Source organism: Manacus candei, unplaced genomic scaffold (assembly GCF_025592945.1).
Source record: "Manacus candei isolate 608988 ecotype Guabito, Panama unplaced genomic scaffold, ASM2559294v1 h1tg000049l, whole genome shotgun sequence".
NCBI classification, from domain to species: Eukaryota; Metazoa; Chordata; class Aves; order Passeriformes; family Pipridae; genus Manacus; species Manacus candei.
The window spans coordinates 25,515,988-25,540,212 of NW_026138097.1; the positions used below are offsets into that span (position 1 = coordinate 25,515,988).

At 35.5% G+C, this 24,225-nt stretch overlaps 1 protein-coding gene across 10 annotated transcripts in view; it reads left to right on the forward strand.

The window, feature by feature from the left end:
• The window catches only part of CDH18 (cadherin 18), a 487,011-nt gene that overhangs the window by 306,221 nt on the left and 156,565 nt on the right, over nucleotides 1–24,225 (forward strand). For 9 of the 10 annotated variants that reach the window (XM_051799307.1, XM_051799317.1, XM_051799309.1 and 6 more), the window contains 2 exons: nucleotides 1,202–1,278; nucleotides 21,769–22,243. In XM_051799307.1, coding sequence (XP_051655267.1) covers nucleotides 22,022–22,243 — 222 coding nt within the window. In that variant the 5' untranslated portion in view covers nucleotides 1,202–1,278; nucleotides 21,769–22,021. The remainder of the gene's footprint in view (nucleotides 1–1,201; nucleotides 1,279–21,768; nucleotides 22,244–24,225) is intronic. The other variant, XM_051799311.1, reaches the window with a different exon arrangement.

Consider the following 24,225-nt stretch of genomic DNA (forward strand, 5'->3'; position numbering starts at 1 on the left):
GATTTTACCCCATGATATTTGGCATGCCTCATTTTTCTGTTTGTAACATGGAGATAATGGCCACTTTTCATTCAGGCAATGCTTCTCTCCAGAAATATATTTTTAGTACATTTTCACCTATACAATACAGGGGCTGTCTCCTAGCAGTGTGTAAGGAGTGGGTGTGTGTAGCGCAATAGAGCTCTTCATGTAATCTCTCAGCATCACCAGCAGCTGCTATGAATAGAAAAACATTTTGTAACTTGTGGTGGTCATTTAAAATCTGTGCCTGGTGTTGACAAGAGGTATGAGAATGCTGCTGACTTTTAGAAAGCAAACTGTTCCTATTTCATGTTTTAGTCATGATGGGTTTTACATACTTTGTGAAACAGAGGTGCATTCAACGTGGTGACATCTCTAATATTCATTAGGCTTGAAAAGACTATTTAATGTTCTGTTATCTGCTGTCTTATGAATGAGGCTTACTGTAAATTGTAGGTGCTTCATCACACTAGTTTTATAGGAATAATTCCAGAACATTTTGTTTGTGATAGAATTACCATTATTAATAATTCAGTTGAATAGCCAGTGCTAGCACTGCATTGCTTACTGGTACCTATGGGGAATGTTAGATAATCAGTGGCTATCCTCTACTTTGGAAAATATGTTTCTTACAGTTGTCTTCTTTTCAATTACATTTTCTCCAATGGATATTTGCAGCTTTTGTATTAAAAAATAGATAAATAAAAGCTTCTTCAAAGTAGCTTATTTCTGTATAAAGGGGAAAACATTTGTATTTGCAAATTAAATGAAATTGATACTAGTATGGTGGTAGACACAAACCGTGACTAATCCTTTAATACAGTAGACCGATGGAGAAGGCATTAGAAAAAATTAATTCATTGTTGAAATATTGATGGTTCACAGTTTGGTAAAAAGACAGAGACTTGAGATATTTTTATATTTATTTATATAATTTTAATATTATTGTTTCTGGTTTTTTTTCTTTCTTATTGTCTAAATATGTTAATTCTATGCATGCCACAGTATTCTTGTGAAGGATTTTCATGTTCAGAGATCCTTGCTAGGTGTTATGAGAAAAAGTTTGTGTTAATACCACTGTTACACTTCTCTCTGAAAGAGATTTTTTTAGTAAAATACCCTCTCCCTCATTTCCTTGAATTCTGACATGTGTGGGTTTTTTGGTTTTGTTTCCCATCAGCTAAAAAGGCAGTTGATTTGATTTGTCAAGTCATTTGGAAAAGGAGGAGTGGAGAAGTGCCCTATAACCACTGAAGAGTAAGTGCCTGTTTTACCTGCTATTTTAGCCACAGAAGTAAGTAGGATACACAGATGGATTGGTATGAAACTTTTATAATACCAAGAGACATACAAAAATGTGCACACACGGAAGTATAACTGTTCTGAAATACTTCAAAAAGAAAACCAAGAGATCTGCTTGGAAGTAATTATGGATCAGGTCATGAACAGTGTTGAGGTATACAATGTAAATTATTGAAAGCCAAAATTGAGAAGTACCTTAAGTGAAATTCTGTTAAATTGATTCAGATACTGAGTAGCTTTAAATATTCAATATAGAAAGTCTCTAAAATTAGAAAATGCAGTTTGGATGTGTGCACACAACTCTGGCCTTGAAAACTAGGAACTAATTGAATAAAGACATGGATGTCAACTGTATTTGCATGCTATTAAAAACACCGCTCTGTTTTATACTGAAGATGACTGTCAGCTTTGTTTGCAGCATGCTTGTCTGTTAATTCTAATGCTTTTTTGATTCACGTCAAACTAAAATTTCATTTTCAAAACGCAGGTGTTAACTGCTTTCAGTTTCTCCCCAGCAGAAAATATCTGTGTAGCAGAAAGCACTATATAATAATGAATCTTACGGAATAGATTTGGATATGAGAAGCTAAGCTGGAATAATAAAGTATTAAGCTTGGACTTTGAAGTGTTTAGACACATTCGCAAGTGTATTAAGCATTTAAGCTGTTGTTTGAGGACAGTCATATAAGAAAAATATTTAAACTCTGCACTTAATATACAACACTTTAAAAATTTTGCTGCTTCAACAAATTAGTTTAAAATGAAATTTTTACTTTTCTTACAATTGAAAATATTAAAGGAACTGAGGGTGAAGTTCATAATACTAGGTTGTACTTTTGTTAGCTTAGGAATTATGAACATGGCTTTAATATACTGTAGTGTCTTTTGTTCATACACAAGTGTGGGGTAGGAGAGCACCATTAGATCTCCCTGACACTGGGACAAACTGCTCTCTGCATACTTTGGAATACACAGAATATTGATCCTTTTAGAGCAGCAAACAGCAGGGTTGGGAAGCAAAAGAACGGTGTCATATTTTATTTGTGCAGATGTACCTGGCATTCAGATTGGACCCGGTCAAATCAATCTACTTGTTCATTGCTACTGGATGTACAACTCTCAGCTGTGTTCCCTCTCTCCTTTGTGGTAGCACATCTGATGCTCCTTCATTTCCTTGGGAAGCCAGTTGCAGCACAATAACCAGAGAAAGACTGACTCAGCCAAAAATCTGAAGGGTCTTCTGTCCATTAAGTGAGCTAGATGGAAGTGAGATGGCAGGAAATGAGAAGAAAATCAGAGGAAGTGGACCACAAATTTCAACAGCTTTAGTGTTGGAGAAAATAGTCTGGCTTGTCTAGCCAAAATCTTCTTCTATCTACACAATTCAGATTCAAAACTTCTGTCTCTGAGGGACTGCACACCTCTTTCTGCCATCTCCTTAGGTTTTGGATAGAAACTAACTTCAGCTCCTTAGTAATGAATACTGGTTTGCTAGAAAGGAAGAAAGGAACTGAAAAAGTGAGAAAATTGATAAATTACACAAACTAGAAGGGTTGTGGGATTTTAATGGAAGATTAGGTGGTTTGGGTTTTTTTAATAAATATTACATATTTTAGGATTGACTGTGATTTATAGGACATCTCCTGTGGTTGATAGAAATACGGTTTGAGAAGTTATCTGAACACAAGTTGCCATGGCGATGTAACTGCAATACTGTATTAGTAATCAATGTCAAGGCTGTGTGGTAGACAGCAGTGATTGAATTGCAAGTATCGTAGAAGTAAAACTAAAAGCTTTGAGTAAAATATCATCAATAATTATGAAGATTACAAGACACATAAATCCTTTACCTGAATTTTGGAGGCAATAAGATAGTTGATGACTTCTTTTCAGAAATAGAGCTTCTGATCTTAGGTTATTGGTATAAATCCTACCTAGTCTAGTAAGGTTAGAAGGGTTGCTACCTACCCATTTCTAAGAACTATTTTTCTACATTTGGCACTAATCATTTTCTTATTAAAGATTTTAATTGAAGAGATCGGGGAAATACCTGTATTATGAGTCTGTAGGATGTTTTCTCCTGTATTTCCTGAAAGACTGTTTTTCAGCACAACCACAACATGTGAGTTTGTGTCAGGGATAAAGACTGATTACTTTGACATTAACTATTCAGGGCCTTGTCCGTGCATATGAGAAGGTTTATGATTACTGGGAGTGTTCAGTCAGTGATGAACAGTTGTTCTGATGATCTGTAATTGTGCAGAGTGGGAGTATATTGACACCAGTAGTACATAGCTGTCACTGAGTTTATTTAAGAAATACTGATAAATGAAGAAGACCTGTTGTTTTTGTGTGTTGATGTTATTCTGGTGGTTGACGTTATTCTGTCATGTAAGTTTTTGACATATTGGATTTATGGTTAAGTGTCAAAATAGGTAGAAGTACAACTTTCTCATAAATAGTTTTCTTTCAGTCATTTATTTTGGTACATATCAGAGGATTGATGTCTTGTGAACTGTGTCTTACTACTAGTGTGTGTAGTCAGCTTACCTGGAGTCCCATTTTCATTGCTCCCTGGTGAAAATACAGTAAAAAATGAATTAGAAAAAAGTGTGGTCTCTGGCGCATTACTTTCATAATATTGCTAAAAGCAGCTGTAGGTAGACGAGATGGAGCTCCACCTGTGTATGTCTTCTTTATTCTAAATTTTTCGTTCTGAAGAAGTGATTTTTTTTTTATACTTTGCTATCAATGGAAGGTAGACATCCAGTAGAAAGACGATTTTAGAAATGCAGATGTTTTCTCCTGTATTTAGAATGCTTCTGTTTAGAATAAGAAAGTGCATATATATAATCTAATTGCCTAAAAACAATATGATTTTGATTAGTTACAGTCCATGTAATAAAAATAATAAAGGGTAAAGGATGAAAGAGGGGGAAAAACCCGCAACAACAATCTGCAAGATTTTTATGTTTAGCTATATAATTTTTTCTGGCAAAATTTACTTAATGGCAGTAGTGGATTAGTTTTATTTCATGTTTGTATGGCAAAAGACCTAAAGGGCATGGCAAAAATTAATAGGGTATTTTCTAGAAGAAAGTATGGCTAAGTAGCATTATGGACCTAATATTACTGAGACATACCAGTGCTGTGCATCTACTTTTATCTATTAGCTAAAAAAAGGTAATTATTTCTTTTAGTAGTCTATGAAAATTGCATATTTGAATGATTTACTGTCCAAGGTATGTAAAGTGCATCTTACAGTGTTTATGTAGTATATATGTATCCTTTAATAATCACATTTTAAGTGGGAAAAGTACATAGCAAATGTCCTTGTTTATTCATTAAAACTCCTGTATCCTTGTAGCAGACCATATTTCTCAGACATTTGTTTGAATATATCCTGAAATAAACAAAGTTGATCTCTACCTCTTGATAATGCCTTGGTCTTTTCTTGACCTCTTTTTACAGAGGGAGATGTCACTGATTGGCAGTATCCCTAGTATACTGTAGATAAGTGAGTTCTAAGTTAGCTTACGCATGTATCAGTGTACATGTGGTGTCCGAACAAAATGCAGGTAGCCACTGGCATTTTAACACAGATGCCTGATCATGTAGTGCAGCCCAAGCTCAGTCCTTTGCTGTTAGAGCTGGAGAGACGCTGTTCACAAAAAGTAATTGTTCTCATATGTATTCCTCATTTACAGACAGAATAACTGGAAATGTGAGAATCAAGTAGTTATATTAGAAGCATTTTGGGTTCCTGATCACATTTTTCTTCTTTTTTTTCTCCTTTTTTCTTTTGTATTATATATACCTTATGTAATTCAACTGTTTCTTGTATGTTTCTAAATAAAATATAAATTACTATTTTGAAATATAAAATCTAAAAAATAACCCCCTAACACATTTTTTATTAGTTAAAAGTTTGGAGTCCAAACTGATCAACACAATTGATTATGAAAACATTCGTAAAAGGTAAGACTGCAGTGTAATGAATAATTCTCCTTTCAATCCTTTCCCCAGTGTTTTCCAAGAGTAGTATTAACAGTGCAATCTAATATTGAACTCTTTTTTATTATTTCCTCTCTAATGATAGAATTAACTGAGGTGAGGAATATCTGGTTTCATAAAGTGTTGTAGATCATATTAGGTAAATTGTTACAAAAGCTAATGTAATCTATAAAACTCAGAACTTACAATTTTATAAATGTCATGCCTTACACTAAAAAGTTTTCTAGATGGGAAAAGAGACTGTTTAACTCTTTGGAATAGTGGAACAGATGAATGCAATTTTTTTTTTACTTTTATTTAGGAGAAATACTCTAAAATATTATTACTCTATTATGTCATCAGCGTTGATTCAGAATTGTGTCAATTCTTCAATAATATTATTTATTTTCATTACCTTTGGATTAAGCAATGAATGTGAAATTCTTTACTGGATACTTTCTTCTCTGTATGTATGCATCTTTTCATGTGTCTCTTTGCCTTTTCATGCACAGTAAATCTGCATTATGGTAATAATTACATAAGAGGCCTTCACCTTTATGCAAGGGGCATGCCCAAGTGTTAGACGCCAGTCCGTGTTGCTTAAATCTGACATAGATATCTTTTACAGACTCTGTTCAGTTTCAAGATGTGCATAAATGCAATAATGTCAGCACCTCACAATTTAGAGTTTTAGAAAGAAAACTAATATTCAAGTTTTAAAATTACAGCAAGCTGCATGATGATTACGATGTGTGGGAGGTGACTTCATAATCATGAAAAAACCCCGCAGCTTTGTTCTGCTCCTTTAAGACAGTCATCGCCTCAGAAAACAAAAGAACAAAACATTCTTCTGATGTTTCTTCAGTATAGGATGGTGTTTGGGACAGAACATCATTGCTATATATATATCTATATATATCTATATATATATCTTATTCCATCAGCCATTATCTGGGGATTAAAAATTAGCTTTATGACAGGCCTGTCACAGTAACCCCTTAGTTTGTTAAGTTGCTTTAGCCTTCTGTGCAAACAATTTCTCTATCAAGAAGAAAGAGGCCTAAAGCTTCCTTAATGCTATTATATCTGCATCAGATCAGGATTATGAACTTTTATTAGCTTTTTAAGCTTTTCTAATCACTATGGGTAGGTTGAGGTTTTTTGATAATGCTGCTCTGTTTTCTGCTGAAGCTTGTGGCAGTTCATTTTGATAACTGCATCCTTTTAATTCTCAAAAGGTGATAAGGTTTTGCTACTAGTCTCATAAATGACCCAATCCATATCTAATAACAGTAGATCTATGCTAGAATATGTGGAAATTTATGTTTTCTTAACAGTGAGATACTTATTTACTTTAATCAAAAGTAGCAGGTTACAGATGACATTATAGACACCCAATTTTAGTTATTATTTGTCTTGATTGTTTCCATAACACATATCACAGACCTCATTAAACAAAAAACAAAAAACCTGGAGGCTGTAGCACTTTTCAATTTCTTTTGCATTGATCTATTTCTCATTACATTGTGTTTTCTCTAGTAACTCAGTTGCATGACTACTTTCATACTGTAGTGAGTTTCTGTGGCTAGGTTTTGGTAACGGGGGGAGGCTACAGGGGTGGCTTCTGTTAGAAGCGGCTAGAACCTTCCCCTGTCCGATGGAGCCAATGCTAGCTGGCTCCAGGACGGGCTTCCTGCTGCTGGTCAAGACCAAGCCAATCAGGAGTAAGAGTAATGCCTCTGAGGTAGCATATTTAAGAATAGAAGGTTATTGCGCAGTGAAAAAATTCCAGCCAAGGAAGATCGGAGTGAGAACATGGGAACAACAATGTATACACCAAGGTCAGCGCAAAAGGAGGGGGAGGAGGTTCTCCAGGCGCCGAAGCTGAGGCCCCTGCAGCCCGTGGTGCAGACCATGGTGGAGCAGCTGTGCCCCTGCAGTCCATGGAGGACCACTGAGATGCAGACACCCACCTGCAGCCCATGGAGGAGCCCATGCTGGAGCAGGGGGATATCTGAAGGAAGCTATGACCCCGTGGGAAGCCCACGACGGAGCAGGGTCCTGCTGGAAACCTGCAACCTGTGGAGAGTGGGACCCACACCAGAGCAGGTTTTTTTGCTTGGAAGCACTTGTGCCCCCCATGGGAGACTCATGCTGAAGCAGCTCATTCATGAAGGACTACACCCCACAGAGAAGTGACCCACAGGACAGCAGTTTGTGAAGAACCGCTGCCTGAGGGAGGGACTCACACCAGAGAGGTCCGTGAAGGACTGTGTCCCGTGGGAGAGACCCTATGGGAAGCAGGGGAAGGACTCCTCTCCGTGAGCAGTGGCAGAAACAATAACTGACCATAACCCCCATTCCCTGTCTCCCTGCACTGCTGGGAAGGAGGAGGAGGTTTGGAAAGAAGGAGGGTGGGGGGAAGGTGTTTTTAAGATTATTTTACTTCTTGTTCTTTTCCTCTGATCCTGTTAGTAATAAATTTAATTAATATCCCCACTTTGAGTCTGTTTTGTCCGTGATGGTGATCAGTAAGTGACCTTTCCCAGTTTTTGTCTCAACTCATGAATCCTTCACTGGATTTTTTTCTTCTCCTCTGTCCAGTTGCAGAGGGGAATGAGAGAGCTGCTTTAGTGGGTACCTGGCATCTGGCCAGGGTCAACCCACTACACATTACAGGATATATACACAGGATTATTACAACTTGTTAAAAGATTATTCTCATATTCATTTAGGTACCTTAGTCCACCATTTTTCATTACTTGCTTGAGTAGAGTACTCTGGGAACAGTGTAGTTGTAAGCATGGCCAAATAAAGCTCAGAATAAGATTGATATATGAGTTCTTGCTCAGAAAGTGATCTCTGCTCTGAAATGCTTCCCCTCTTAAAAGTGAAAGTGCAATTTTTCTGGCTCTTCAGTTCTGACTCTGGTGTTCTAATGATGCTCAATGAGTGCAAAATTCTCATCCTACTCACTTGGAGAAACAAATCTAAACTCCAGAAAACCTGTAAGTTACAACTTGAGTCTCCCTCTGGGTGCAAAGAATCTGATTTTTTTTCTCTTAAGTACGCTGTGAATGATTTCTTTAAGATCTTCAAACCACAGTAGAAAGTCTAGTATCTCATACCATGCCTCTTATTTATGAACAATATAAAAATGATCTTACATCACTTGTCATTAGGCTATTATTGATGTGATAATGGAAGACAAACATATTTTGAAACTGGAATGCTGCATTCTTAAGTTTTACCGGTGCATTTAAATGTATAATATTATTTGTCTACAGAAGCTGTTCTTCCAGCACCATTAAAGCACCAATGACGTGATCTTTAAAAAGTTCAGTTTTAAGCTTAGTTTTAGTCAGACAATCCAATTAATGTGAATGAGCTTTTAATTAATAGGCCTAAAGTTAAGTAAGTCTTTTTTTGTTTGCACAATCAGAACTTAAGACGTGATCCTACTGATTAACCTTGATTCTCCTTCCCCTTCTGTTTCTGAGGATTTGCTGATGTTATGCCTTGGGTAGATAAATCTCAGTTTATCTACCTGTTTGTCTGTTCCTGGGAAGTTGCTAGGATGAGAATGAAAGCTGAAATTTTCACAAGAATGCAATGAAATTGCATGTACAAAGCCTGTGGCTATTCAGTGGGATTAATGTATCTAACACAGTTTGCTATTTAAATCTTAAAACAAACTAGTACCTGAAAATTGTCTGCTGTACAAATTAAATTAATCTTAAGACCATTAGTAAGGTTGAACTTTAGTTTGAATTAAAAATCCCGTGTGCTCACATTTCTAGAATAATGAAGAACTATACAAGAAAGAACAGTGGGTGATTTACATCTAGACAAAAAAAATGGAGGAATAACATGAAAGTTATAACAGACTACCTTGACTGGAATGAAGGACAGGCTCTCTGCCTAAGAAAAGAAGCTTAGGAAGAACGGTAAAGAACAATCTCAAATAAAAAGCATAGAAATATGTCTTTCTGTTCTGAAAAAAGTGGGTGAGAATGAACATGACTTTGTGTGGTTTAGTATTATCACGCAATTAATTTCTTAAAAATTATTTTAATATACTGACATTTATGAATGAATGGAATGAAATATTATGTGTTCAAAGATACATATGCATCAGAACTGAAAGACTTGGAAATTTTCTTTTGTTTTGGTGTTTTGTTTTGTTGTGCTTTTGCATTCCTGAGAATGAAAGTGGTGATAATATGCATGGATGTTGGAAAAAAAAAGGTATCAGATAATCTGAACAACATAAGAACATGCCACCATCTTCCTCATGTCAGTATTGACTTCTACTAGTAACTGGACATAGTTATTTACCAATTACAGTGTTATTTTTGTAGGTATTTTTACCTATTTTACAAATACAATGCCAGGTAATGTAAAGTTTCTTAAGAGAAAAAAACATTCCACTCATCCCTTGTAGCCATTTCCTTCCCCTAAAGAATGAAAAAAAAAATTCATATGCATATACAATGCAAGTAGGCATATAAGAGTATTTTTACTTTCTGTTAGAAAAAATCCAAGATTACTGAATGACAGAATAGGTCAGGTTAGAAGGAACCACAGCAGGTCATATGGTCCAACCTCCCTGCTCAAACAGGGTCATCCCAGAGCACATTGCACAGGATTGCGTCCAGATGGTTCTTGAATATCTCCAGTGAGGGAGAGTCCATAACTTCTCTGGGCAATCTCTTTCAGTGCACAGGCACCAGCGCAGTAAAGAAGTTCTTTCTTCTATTCAGATTATTAAGATTTAAGAAGTTTTAGTTCAGTTGTTGAACTGAAATTTATTAATTGTAAAGAGACTTTAATGACTTGGTTTTTTTCGGTTGTGGGGTTTTGTTTTACTTCTTTTTGTTTTGTTTCCATAATTTAGAACAATGGAAATGGGAAAGTGAGCAAAAATCAAGTAATCGGGGAACATTTAGTTAGAAATGTCAACAGACCAGGATAACTACTGAGAGATAGGAGCTTGTAGAAATTTTGTTCACATAAGTAAATACACACACATATACATATCTTTGTGCAGGGTGTTTTTGCATGTGTGTGTTAACACAGCCTTCAAAAATCAAAGTATTTTTAAATGGAAAAAATATTTCCTTGATCTTCTTGTAGCTATAAATTCTAGTGTTTAATTAGAAAAAAATTAACTTTATACCCACAGAAATTTTAGTGGCAAAGAACTAAATTAGTTGCCTTTTTTTTTTTTTTAAAGTCACTGCTTTCCATTTTCAGGGAAATGGTAAGAAAACAACATCAGAGCAGAAGGGTTGTGTGGTTGACAGTGATTATAGTATGTGTGGCCAAAGTAGTGTTGCAGGAGAAATCAAAGACGTAAGGAGATCAGAGTTAAAGTGTGATATGAAAAGACATGTTTTTAAATACAGACCTAAAATTTAGACTCAGTATATATGAATGTCTCTTTTTCTTTTATGATATTTATTTTTACAGCTACATAAGAGAAATCCTGCAAGTGACCATTGAATAGAGTTTTTATTCACCTTTGTGTCATTTCAAATTATTAATTTTCTTCAGTGTTGGATTCCTGTGTGATAGTTTTACTTGTAAGGATGATTTTCTTTTATTGGAGTTTTTGAGACTTCCATGATTTTTCTTTTTATTTGAACTGAAGGGTATAGATCCAAGGAATGACCTGATCCAGCAGGTGCAGAATTTGATTCTATTTGTCCATCTGTGAAACAATGAGTAGATATAAACTGAACTGATACCAATTAATTATAGACCTCATTAAAGATCTTTGTAAATAAATCTAGGCCCACAGAAACTGGAAGAGAATTCATGGATGTCAAAATTCAGTCAGAGCCTCTGGTGTGTGTTATAGGAGACATGAGATGGGAAAGTTTTTAGGTGGTACCCTCCAGGGGTTCCTCCATCATTCAAGGAAGAACAGATGCTAGGCCTCCCTCAGCAACTCCAGGGAAGGCATGCCCTCGGACTGCAGAAACAAATCAAACACAAGTTCAAAATCCATGGTTATTGTCCTGCTCAAAATGGCAGGGTTTAGGCACTGGGCTCTATACAGATCTCCAAATAACATTGATCATATGATTTTCTGTCTTTCATATTTCTTCTTTCAGATTTTTCCATTTTACTACTCTTCTTGTCCCCTCCCAAACAATCACTGCTCATAATTATGTTTTCCTTATTTGTCTTAGTTTTTCTTCAAATACACCCAAACTCAGTATTTCTGGTAGCATTATCTTGGTAGTCTCAACTTTAAAAAATAATACTCAGATAGTTATCTAAGCAGCATGGACCTTGCAGGACTTAACTCTCCAAAAGAGCTCCCATATGCTTCTGCAATGATGAGTAGAGTTCAGTTTCTTCTCACATAGGTCTCTGTGAAATTGAACCGTTCTACATGGCTCTGTCTCTAACTTCTACATTGCTGTCTGTTGTATCCAGCAAGTTTTGTCATATCTGGTGTTTTCTGATGATCTCATCAGTTAGCCTAACCCCAGGCCAGTGCTTGCATCCTCTTTTCCATAAATTTCTCTACAGCTTAACAGTCTACAAACTCAAGAAATATATAAATACTATATATTACGTGTTGTTAAAATTTCTGTAACAGTAATGTAATTAATAGGGTACATGATTTTAAGGAATTTCTAGTACAGTGAAATACTGTACTTAGTGGCAAACATGGGAGTCAAATGTCTTTACCTATTTTGGAATCCTCCAATATCTGCATTAGACCCTTTTTTATTTTTTACCAGTTATTTGGAATGCTACCATACTGCTCAGGGGAGCTCTTGCTATTCATTTTTGAGAAATAATTTGTTAGAACAAACAGTACCTGTGGATTATACACAAGTGGGCTGTTGCAAGTTCTTTCTATTTAAACTGGGTAATTGTTCATCAGAGTCTCATGTATTTGCTTTTATCCCTGATTGGGTGACCTGACCTTAATATATGGCAGGAATGACTCAAGAACTGAAATCTTTATTCTTCTAGCAAGTTCCTTAGGAAGAGAAAGAGCATAGAAGAAAAGCCTCTGCTGCTTTGGGGATATAAAGGACCCTTGCACTGTCTTGAATGTCTGTATTATCCTTGACCACATGGACCTTAGATATAAATGTAGATGAATCGGTCCCTGGTTGAGGAAAAGAGAAAGACGTGAGTCAAAATAATTAATCATCTCTCTGTGTTTCACAGTTGTTCCTTTCACAGCAGGTAATGACTAGCATGACTATGTGTGCAATTATAGTTACAGAAACGGTGGCTGGATTTTATCTGAATAATTGTGTTGTTACTGTGTTGTGCTTCTGACAGTCACTCTCTGTGCAAATCATATGGGTATAGTTGCAAAGATGTTTCTTCAGTCGTCGATTATAGCAGATCATTTTTCTTATCCTGTAGTTTCTGTGTTCCTGCTTATTGTAAACAAAATAGTTTTGTATGCCAACTGAGGACTGGCACTGAATCCCTTAATCTTGTTTTAATGTCATGTTTTCACTATCTGTTCATTGTAGCATTAATTGACTGTGTACATGCAGTGCTGTTTTCAGATTAAGTACTTTTTTGGTCTTGTTTGCAAACTTTGCAGATCTCCCTTTGTTCAAGAAAGATCATGTTTCTTAAATCATTTGCACTCTCTTTCATAAAAAGTCTTTGGTCAACAGGTTAACAAATCCATTGCTTTGTAGTGTTTAATAGTTTCCTATATCTATTTATGAATATGACAGCCTTCTAATAACCTTCTTAATTTTTTTTTCAAAAATCAAGGAGTCCTAAATCATCTCTACCGTTAACCACTCATTGGAGACATTTATTGCTAAAGGCAGCATAGCAGATCACAGCTCATCTTTGCACATCAACTAACAAAAGCATCAATTAGATACACTTTTAAAAATCATGTTATGACAATAAAACTTGGATTGCATAGAGGTTTTAATATATTTCTAGCATAACAATGCATGTGAAGATCTTATATGATCCATCTGTTTGTAGTCTGGCAATGATAACCCCTCTTCTGAGGGGAATTTCAAGGGGTTTTGTTTATAGGGTTTTGTTATGGGCCATTGGTGGTTTGTATGTAAAAATTGAATATTTTTGTGTATAAATGACTAGACCTCCAGCCCATTTTTCTTTTTGGTTCTATTGTTGTTGTTGATTAAACACAAACCATTCTTCTTCGAATTGTTAGGGGTTTTCTTTATTTTTGTATCATACTGTGAGTCAGTGTACCTAGAATCCTTTATTTGGGCCATGGTATGAAGCTCGTTTGCCATAGAAGTTGCTGGATTAGTTGCCTAGTTGTAATGTGGCTAGTTTTCATGCTTTGTGAGTGGTGCTTCAATTTATGCTACCTGTTAAGAAATACCTTAAAGCTTGTGGTTAGTGATAAGCTACACACAGTACAAGAAAAAAGTAGCTTGATCATCAGTCCACATTGATTTTTATAAATTCCTTGAAATCCTATTAAAACTACTATTTTAAGATGTTGGTACAAGACAGTTTTGACAATCTATTTTATCAAAAAAAAAAAAAAAGGAATGATAAAGCAGGTTCTGGCCCAACAACTATTCAAGAGTTTCTTTTGCCATAAGCAACATTCAAACTTTTTGAATGTTTTTTGTGGCTATTTGTCTTCTAAGGCCTTTTCAGCTTTTCACACTCCCTTCATCCTCATGCTACTGTTAGGTCAGGTTCCAGTGGGGTTTTGTCCTCTGGGGAAGTGCATTTAGATATAACACATGACTAATCTCCTTTAATCTAGGTGTTGTGGGGAAGGAATTTTACCCAGGACAGCTTGCACTGGTTCAGCATTTCTGTGTTCTTCTAATTCTATCAGGTACTGATAGGCTGTACTTCCAATTTTCTTCATAACAAACTCTGAACATCAGTTCACATGCCTCCTTCTGTAAGGAATGCGGCACCTCTTCTAAAAATAATCATAGAATCACAGAGTATCCTGAGCTAGAAGGGGTCCACAAGGATCATCGAAGTCCAACTCTTGGCTCTGCGCAGGACCATCCCCAAGAATCACAGCATGTGCCTGAGATTCTTGCCCAAATGCTTGTCAGGCTTGGTGCTATGACCACTTTCCTGGGGAGCACCCAACCACCTGCTGGGTGAAGAACCTTTTTCTAATAGCCAACCTAAACCTCCCTTGACACAACTTCAGGCCATTTTCTTGGGTCCTCTCTGGTCAATAGAGGTAAGAGATCAGTACCTGCCCCTCCTCTTTCCCTTGTGTGGCAGTTGTAGACAGATATAAGGTCTCAAAAACTATTATATATGCCATGTCTACCCTGTTTTTTGACCCTAGCTTTAAATCATCCAACCTGTTCCAGCCAACAAGGTAACTTTTTAATGCTTATTAAGGTAATAGGGGACCTGGACTCTGAACAGTGTATCTTATACTGGAGATAAAAGTAAAGGGAAAAGAAAGTGAGCTTTTATCTAGAACTTGGATCGAACTAATACTGGTTAATTGCTAGGGCTGCAGCTAGGATTTTAAAGGAAAGTTTTGAATTTTTTTGATTCCATCTTGACAAGATAGAATTTAAAAAAAAACTAGAAAGCTCAGTGTGCTAATTCTGGATGTAAAACCATTTCTAGCCATCTTCATTTTTCAGTCACATCATATTTTATATATAATATAATAAATATAATATAATATTTTTACAAAGGAAAAGATCTGACTAATTTGTTGTACTAGAAATAGACAACAGTCCATACTTATGGTGTGTTGAAGGTTTAGGTACAAACTGTCTAGAATCAAACCTATAATGAAAATGTGAACAAACGCACTAAGTTTCAATTAGGCCTCTGAAAACTATTGAAATACTTAAAAACTAATTACATATTCAGCAATTGTTAATCCAAAAATATGGCTAAGCTGTATTTTCTGTGATCTTCACAGAACAATAATATTATTTTGGTTTCTGTGACTTAGAAGGTACTGAAATTTTATGGTGTTGAGATACCAAAACAAGAAATGTATAATTAAGAAAAATATAGCAATAAACCTCATGAAATATATCACTGAAGGTAAAAGCAATATTTGGAAATAACATCTACCTTAAATGGAAGAGGGATTGGAAAGAGAAGAAGAGACAGTCTTAGACTTTAAAAAATAACCTGGATTGTGAACACTTGGGAAGAACTCTTAGGTGTTACAACCTGTAGATTTAATGGAGGCTTTTGACATAGTCTCTGTGGAGCTCTGAGACAGTAGGAGGAATGGAGTCTCATAGGAGGGATTGTTTGATTTATGTATGTCAGTCAGGATGCTATTGAAAAATTCATCACACTTTACTATCTTAAAATATATTTTTTTTTTAAGATATATTTAGAATCTGCATCTAAATGCTACTGTCACCTTTAAAAAATCAAATAGGGAGAGGAATTTATTTTTTCCTGCACAGTGACTGTTTTTGGGTATCTAATTACAACATTAGGGCATGTAAAACCAACATCTGTCTTTATGTTATGTAATATAAGAAGTTCCTTTCCAGAGGACCAGCTAGCTTGCTTTCCCATGTGAAAGATTTGTCTGGTTTTGTTTTTGCTGTTTTAGAATGCTCAAAACTGTGTGATTTCCCTTTTCTTAACAGTATTTCAGGATACAGCCACTAGGTTTTGTTTCTTCTTGGTCTTTTCTTATAACTGTTCTTTTTTTGGTAGGTAGGAGGTAAAAGGGGAGAAGAAATGAAAAAGGAGGGCATTTCTTTGCCTTTCTTTGATTTTCATTTGAGCAATGTCAGGAAGAGTGATGTACTCATCTAAATAATTAATTTTACATAACGTGTTTCTCTGATTGTAAATTGAATCTAAGAATATCTCAGCTTTTTGCACATACTGCATAACAACCTGTAATCATCTACCCTCTACGGTTGTCCTTATGCTGTTTTATTACTTTATATGGTATATATTTTTTATTTTTTGATATCAAATGTGTTAGCCATTGGCTCGATCTGTGAGATGTACGTGAAAAAGTGGAAGTTAGAAGTAGAGATTTTTGGGTATGGAAGGTAAAAATCATAACGAAAAATATACCAGGTTTTTACTTCCCTTGGCAATTTCAGCATACTGATTTCCAGAAACAGATATATTTTGTGTGGAATTTTGTTCCACGATTTTTGTTTCCAGTTAATATTTTCTTTATTTAACCATCTCTCTCTTGAGCTGTATTAACTAGATATCTCATATTTCATAGAAATAGTACTGCTGGATTTTTTACATCATCTCTGATAGCTTCACATATTGGTTTTCACAGCTTCAGCTGTTTCCAATTGAACTTTCCAATCTGCTTCTCTGCCTTGATTTGTTTTCCAGTGATTTTTTGTTGTATCTTTTTCTATTTTTTCTTATGATATTTATCTTTCTATAATGTCTGATTGCTTGTTGGTTGGATTTCCCCACCCCCAACTTTCTCTCTACAACAGAATTTCTGTTGCCTTTTATGAAAGAATAACCTTTATTTTTCATGGAGAATTTCATTGTTGCTGTTGTTCTTATTTCTATTTATTTCGTAAAAGGCAGTTTATATAAAATAATTTCCTAGGTGAAGTAACAGTCAGTATCTATTAGCATATATACTTTTTGGCTTTAGGTGATTAGAAGTGGTCTTTACCAAAAAACTGCAATTAAATGTGAAAGAGGTACAAAAAATAACAACCCTTGACACTGTACAGCCATCAGCTAGATTTGCTGGCTTTAAGAATTGAGGAGAGGGATATCAAATGCTCTTTTCTCTCTGTTTTTTTCTTGATCACCCTGATCAAGTTTCAGGGTGATAAAGACTAGCTTTCAGAAAAGTAATATACCTACACATAAATTTAGCGATAATTTAGTTCTATATCTCATGCAGTTATCTCACCAATAAAGGAAATTTCCTTATGCTATTGAAATTTAAAAAGTAGCCCAGTTTTTCATTTGTAATTTTGTCAATTTAGAACTATATTGTCAAAACATTTGTGATTCTTGAAATTACTATGAAATTATTTACAGAATTTTCATTTTATTAATTGCTTTTTTTTCTAGTTTTCTATTTCATACACATAGGTACAAGTAACTACAACAAAGGGGCAAAACAACACGTAACACAGTTTTAAATGCTTTCCAAAACAGTTTTGCCACTACTTCTGTCAAATTGACTAGCATGAGCAGAAGACACTGTATGTTAGAAAGCACGGACTATTATATAGGCTGAGAAAAACTTGGTGCTTCAGTTTGTCATGTCCCTAGCTCAGCTCTACCAGCCTTGGGAATAGAGATTAGAGATCAACTATAGAGGAACTATTTCCCTTCATCTACCTAGATGAAGGCCACTTTTTTTCAGCCAGTTACCTGAAGTCATCAGGAGTACTGTATATTCTCTTTTGGCAATCTATGAAACTCTTATTCAAAGGATATAACAAAAAAACACATCCAGTTTTTTCTTTCTGACAGTAGTCCGTTATTCTATCTTTGGTCTCCCGGTCAATACACCATTGTTTTTGCAGTGCTGGGAGACCTCATCACTGTCTCCAACTACCTGAAAGGAGGCTGTAGCCAGGTGGGCGTTGGTCTCTTCTGCCGGGAAACCAGTAGTAGGACAAGAGGGCATGGTCTTAAGCTCTACCAGGGGAGGTTTAGGTTGGATATTAAGAAAAAATTTTTTACAGAGAGGTTAATCAGGCATTGGAATGGACTGCTCAGGGAAGTAGTGGATTCACTGTCCCTGGAGGTTTTTGAGATGAGACTGGATGTGGCACTGAGTGCCATGGTCTAGTAACTGCAGCAGTGCTGGATCAAGAGTCGGACTTGATGATCTCAGAGGTCTTTTCCAATCTGGTTGATTCTATGAGGGATATAGCATTGGGAATAAACAATAAGCACAGGCAATACCGAATGTAAGATTTTCCTGCCTGATTATTTATATATAATAATGACATGGTTTTGAAGCTGTTCAGATTTTGATAATCAAAGAATTTGTTCTGATGGGGAGGAGGTTTAGAGGGCAGAGTGCAGAGGGAGAAGTCAGAAAGTGTATGAGCAATGCAATTTCTTACAAGTTCTATAACTTTGTCACTCTGTCATCATGGAACTGCAAAGGGTCCCCAAGGGATGTGACAAAATATGTGTTGAACTGTGATGAATGTGCATTTACAAAACTCAGTCATTCAGATGAATTCAAATATGGGTCAATTTGATTATGGGAGATAGGGGACTCTGAGATTCAGGAGAATTCCCCAGTATGAAGGATGCATGTCCTCATGATGGTGAAGCATACGCATTTTGCATCACTGTGCTCCTGTTGGTTTCCTGGGAATTCATTATAGTCTTGCTGCCACGCTAAGCAGTAACTACTCTGCTGTAATGATTTCCAGCAATGCTGGTGGAACTTTCCCACCTCATCTTATTTAATTATTTCTTTTAATTTTAACTCAGTCTGATAGTCTCTTGAGATACACAACTCATTTTCTTAGGGGCTCCCAGGAGACAACGATAACACAAGTCTACTCTGCAGTTGCATGCATCTTTATAACAAAAATCATAAAGCAGTGCACTTTATCTGAAACTGCAGACAAGAGCAATGAGCAGGCAGCATCTCAGCATATTAGCTTAAGGCAACAATTCAAGGGATTTCAGAAAGTTCAGGGGTTTGGTTTGGTTTGGTTTGTGGGTTTTTTCCTTTGGTCACAGTTCAAGTTTCTTTGTTCATTGCTTTACTGCCTCTTCTGTGTTAACTGTTTGAGGTATTTCCATCTGAACTTCCCCCTGCAGGCCACTCTGATCTGATGTCTTCAAGGTAGATTTGAGGTTTATGTGGTGGAGGGTGGAGATAAGGGAGGGTGGGGACAGGTTTGTAATGAATGCTTGTACCTTTAGTACCTTTAGTAGGAGAGTGCTGAGTGAGAATGAGGACCTTGGTACTGAACATTAGTTAGGCTTTGTTTTTAAAGATGTTTGCCAGAGCTATAACACTTCAAAGAATCTGCACTAAAAATCCCCTCCCTTTTAATAGTTGTATTTCTCTTAGCCTGGAAATGATTGCCCAGGCTTCACATACAATTTGGGATCAATTGAGGCCTGAACTTCTAAGCATGATTATAACAGAAAGTAGGTGTTGTTGTAATATTTCTTTCCTATTGTTCAGAATAAAGGATTTTAAAGCTTTAATTTTGGGGTCAGGTGTTTAAGAGTTATTCTCTTAATTGAGTTAAATAAAATAGTGGTTTTAACAAAATATAAATTTAATGCCTCCTAGTTAATGCTAATGCTAAGAAGAACAGATATTTTTTGAGATGAAGAAGCCCTTGATATTTTGCTGCTTTTTTTCCTCTTATTTTTTTTTGGTTTTGTTTTTGTTTTTGTTTTTTTTTTCCTATGGATGATTTCTGAGAGGGGGGAGAAATAAAGTTCTGTATAGTAAATCTTGATTTGTTGTTATTTCTGCACTCATTTATACTTTTTTATAAGGCAAGGATTTTCCATCACAACCATTTCCATAGCTTTTATAAAAGAAAGCTTAGCAGCAATGATTTCAAATACATTTTAAATGTGTCATTCTGAGAAATTTCAATGCACTTTATATAGCATTTTTAACTTATTATGCACTATTTATAGTCTTATTAATGGCTCCCAGTCTTTTCTCAAGATGGAAACTAAGGGAAGAAAAATAATACTTGAATGGATAAAACTACAGCCCTTACATTTTTTGAGGTACTTCTTAATTTTAATGTATGTCTGAAGTATAAAAGTGATTGATATATTTAAATAATTCATCTGTAAATATAGAAATCTGTAGAAGGAAATTGCATGCCTCAAGGCAAAAACTGATTTCTGGCAAGAATCAGGAAAGAATGGAGAAAGGCAAGGAAATCAAGAAAGAAGAGTACATAGCAAGAAACAAATGTGAGCCCCAGAATGGCTGGATTCTGTCACTAGTATAACTTAGATTTCATACAAAATTTAACTGTAAAAAAAAATCCTATTAAATCACATTTGTACTTAAAGGAGATAATATTCCTCATGTTGTATGAATCTGTTCTGAGATGGAAGACAGTCTTTAAGACAACAGTATCTTGGTCTTCATAGGGGTTGAGGGGAGATTACATTGTTATGGAAATAAGTAGCAGGGAAATACTAAATGTCTACAAATTTCTTTCCTCAGTTGTACAGAGTTTCTTTTTGAGCTACCACACAGCCACAAGAGACTGGAGTTCTTCCTTTAGTTCAGCAAAACCCACTGTCCTGAACCAAATATTAGCAGTGGAAAATATGTGCTTTCTGGTTATTTCTAATGTGCAACAGTATTCTTCCATTATTCTGATGAAAAACTGTTCTTAGCTAAAAGTTCCAGGCTTCTGTTATTAATATGGACTTGAAAGAAGCATAAGGTCAAAAAATCTGCAACCAAAATGCAGCTAATAAATTTCCTTCCACTGCAGTATTTTTCCAACTGATTTCTAATTTCTAGTTTGTTTCTTCTTTAGAAATCATGAATTTATTCTGTTGGGTTCTCATAAAACTTAGAAACAAATTTAGTTTCATTGTGTTTCTGTTTACGTAGCTTGTAATGACTTTAAGATACCTCAACAAAATCAGTATCGGAAGATTCCACTTTTCATAGATTTGTTTGCATGTTTTCAGACTCCTGGCTGACTGATTGATATCTTGAGGTAACTGAACAAATGGTTACCTTAAGGTAACTGTTTCTCTAAGTTTGAAGAATTATTTTACTCCTTTCAAGGTACTTTGCTTTAAGCGCTACATCAACTTCCACATACATATTTATATTTTACTACTGTAGTATAAAACGTTACATTTTCCTTTTTTGAGGCTGAATGAATATTGTCACTGGGAATAATACTGATCATCTAAACAACAGTATATGAATTTTCTGTCAGTATGACATAATTTTATGAAGGTCTAGTGTGATGTTGGTTGAAATTTATGTAAAGCACAAGGTGTAAAAATAAACATTTTGACTGAAAGTTCCTGTCAATATGCCCTAGTATTGACTCAGAATCCTCAAATCCCATTTTGGAGGCCTTCTTTCAAAACCTGTTATAGACTAGGTATTTTTCGTCAAGTTGAGTATCTGTGTGGCATGTGGAACATCAAAACCCCATGTGAAACGATTTACCAATCACTGCCTAATGACTCTTTAGAAGAGATTTTGTTTTACTGCCAGACCATGTCAATCATTTGCATGTAAAGGCCAAAGGAATTGTCCTGAATCATCCAGGTTTTAATGATGTGAGTGTTTTCATAGCTTGAAGGAGCCGTGCTAAGTCTTAGAGGTATTTTAACATAAACAATCAGGAAAAACTTTTACAGGAAGGATTGAAAAGAAATTTTAATTCCAATTACAGTCTTTGACTGACTGGTTAGTACAGCTTTGAGTGTAGGTCAGAAACCTGAAAATGACTGGTTTTAGTGATGAGTAAGTGGCTTTCTTTTTTTTTCTATTAGATAGAAAATGGCCGGCTGTGGAACTCTATTGTGAAGATCTCGGAAGAAATATCAATTTTTCCAGTCAGCTTTTCATAATGTAAATATAATTTGAGCTTTCCCAAATGGGCAGCTAAACAATGAACAAGAGGAAAACCCCAATTTGGACTGTATTTCTGAACCAGGCTTCACCTTCTGTCTCGGGAATTTATTAAAGGATTACAGCTGAAAAAGACAAGAGAAAGAAAACCTTGAACAGGAAGCTTGTCCTACAATGAGAATTACATCTTGTATCTACCCAGTCCTAGTTTGTCTCTGTTTTGTGCAGAGGTGTTATGGAGCTGCTCACCATGGCTCCATCAAGGTGACTAGAAATCAAACCAAACACATAGAAGGCGAAACAGAAGTGCATCATCGTCCCAAGCGTGGATGGGTGTGGAATCAGTTCTTTGTTTTAGAAGAACACATGGGACCAGATCCTCAGTATGTAGGAAAGGTAAGGTCATTGTCTTTTTTTTTGCTTTTGGTTTGTTTTTTCCCATTCTCTGAACTGTGGCATTGATAGAGGAAAACTCTAGATGGCACCTCTTTTTTTAAAGGAGGATGTACCTCTTAGATTGGTACATACATTCATGTTGAACTTGCCAGTTGTATACTGTGTTTATTATAAAGAAAAAAATTACAAAAGTATATAGGGTGAGGATAATAAAATATGATAAAACAGCTTTTCTTCTGAGCTCAGCTGAACACAAAGTGAGTGCCGTTGAGGCTGTTACATCAGTTTCCAGATCCCCCAATGCACGGGGTCATAGCTAAAGGCTTTTCCAGACTATTTCAGAATTATATTCAGTTCTGCTTAAAAGAACATTACAAATGCAGTCTAGGCTCCATAGGGTGTTCATTCCACTCTGACTGTAGGGTGGAAAAAGTCTCCTCCAAAAGGAAATTCTCTGTGACTTCCTTCATAAAAAGAGGTACAAGGTGTGTTACTTGTTAGAGTTCCTCAGAAGTCTTTGAGAACAAGCCCTGCATTTATGTTTTCATGTATAGAATGAGCTTCAGACAAAAAGATCAGGCTGATGTAGTTGAACTGAAACCTGGCCAACTGAAGTCTCGTTGTGTAATGTTGTCTGTATAGCTTGGGTTTTAAATTTGCATTAAAATAATGCAAAACTCTCTGTGTAGCTTTAAGGCATGGTGTATGACAGAAGGAGTATTTTCTCCCCCTGAATTCTGTCTTGCAGCATTATGATAGATTTTTTTTTATTACATAATCTAAATAAGTCTTAATTTCCTTAATAGAAATGGAGAAAGACATTTAATATGAGGCATAAAGAAAGGTGGACATGGTAAAGGAACTACTTCTTTTTAGTTTGCCTTCTAATGGGGAATCCTGAAATTACATTGTAGAGTAAGAAAAACATCCAAGGAAACTAGTAGCTTCTGAATCACAGATGGCTGTTAGTGAGGGCTTTCAAATTTGAACAGTGTCATCTGAAATAAAAATAACAAGTGAAGCAACTGTATTTAAGCTACTGTTAACACAAAGACAAAAAAAAAAAGTATTTATTCAGTTACACCAGCCTTAGTAAAACACCAAGTATTTCAGCACACCAAAAATTGTTGAAATATGTGCAGGAAATGTAAACTGAGAAAGGACCTTTCTAAATGGAGCTAATGATTTGCATTGAAAGAGAAGCTTTTAAAATAGGTGAGGGAACAAGGAGTTATCCATCCAGATCCACCTTAGACTGATTAACATTTTCATAAATGATTTTGGAGTAGAAGAAACATGTTGCAAACATCTTGCTGATGTAACGCTATGCAGGAGAATAAAACATTGTCTGGAGAGAGCTAGATATCATGAATATGATTTGGATATAGAAATATAGAGTAAACCTCAGGACTACAAGGTTATAAGGCTCTTACAAAACAATATATTGAATTTATGTTATACACTAGTGGTTTATTGTAAATGACAGAGAAAGAGAAGGGTCTGGTTACCAGATAAAACATTGCCTCTAATGTCATACTTGAAAGAAGGTAAGTATGATACTAAGCTGCAAAAGCTGAGATAATAAAAAAACAGGGATAAAGTAGTATTGAAGACATTGTGCAAAATAATGTTAACCTATTTACTGTACTGGCTAATTTTGTTCAAGAAAAATGGATTTATATATGAAGCTATACAGAGAAAATTAAATACTATGGCTAAGATGGTAGTGGAGAATATGTTTGTTTAATTATTCCCATAAATAATAGAGAGGGCACATTATAATACACCTCAGAAGAAACCACAATGAAAAGAGAAAAGCTATTTAAGTTGATGAAATTTTACTTTATATGGGAACAAGAATAATTCAGATTCTGAAAGAGTCTACTAATAGGAAGAATTAAAAAAAAAAAAACTGAAGGGGTTTCAAATTTAAGTGTGCTTGTCTTTATGAAAGTATTTATAGACATGATTTCATACCAGAA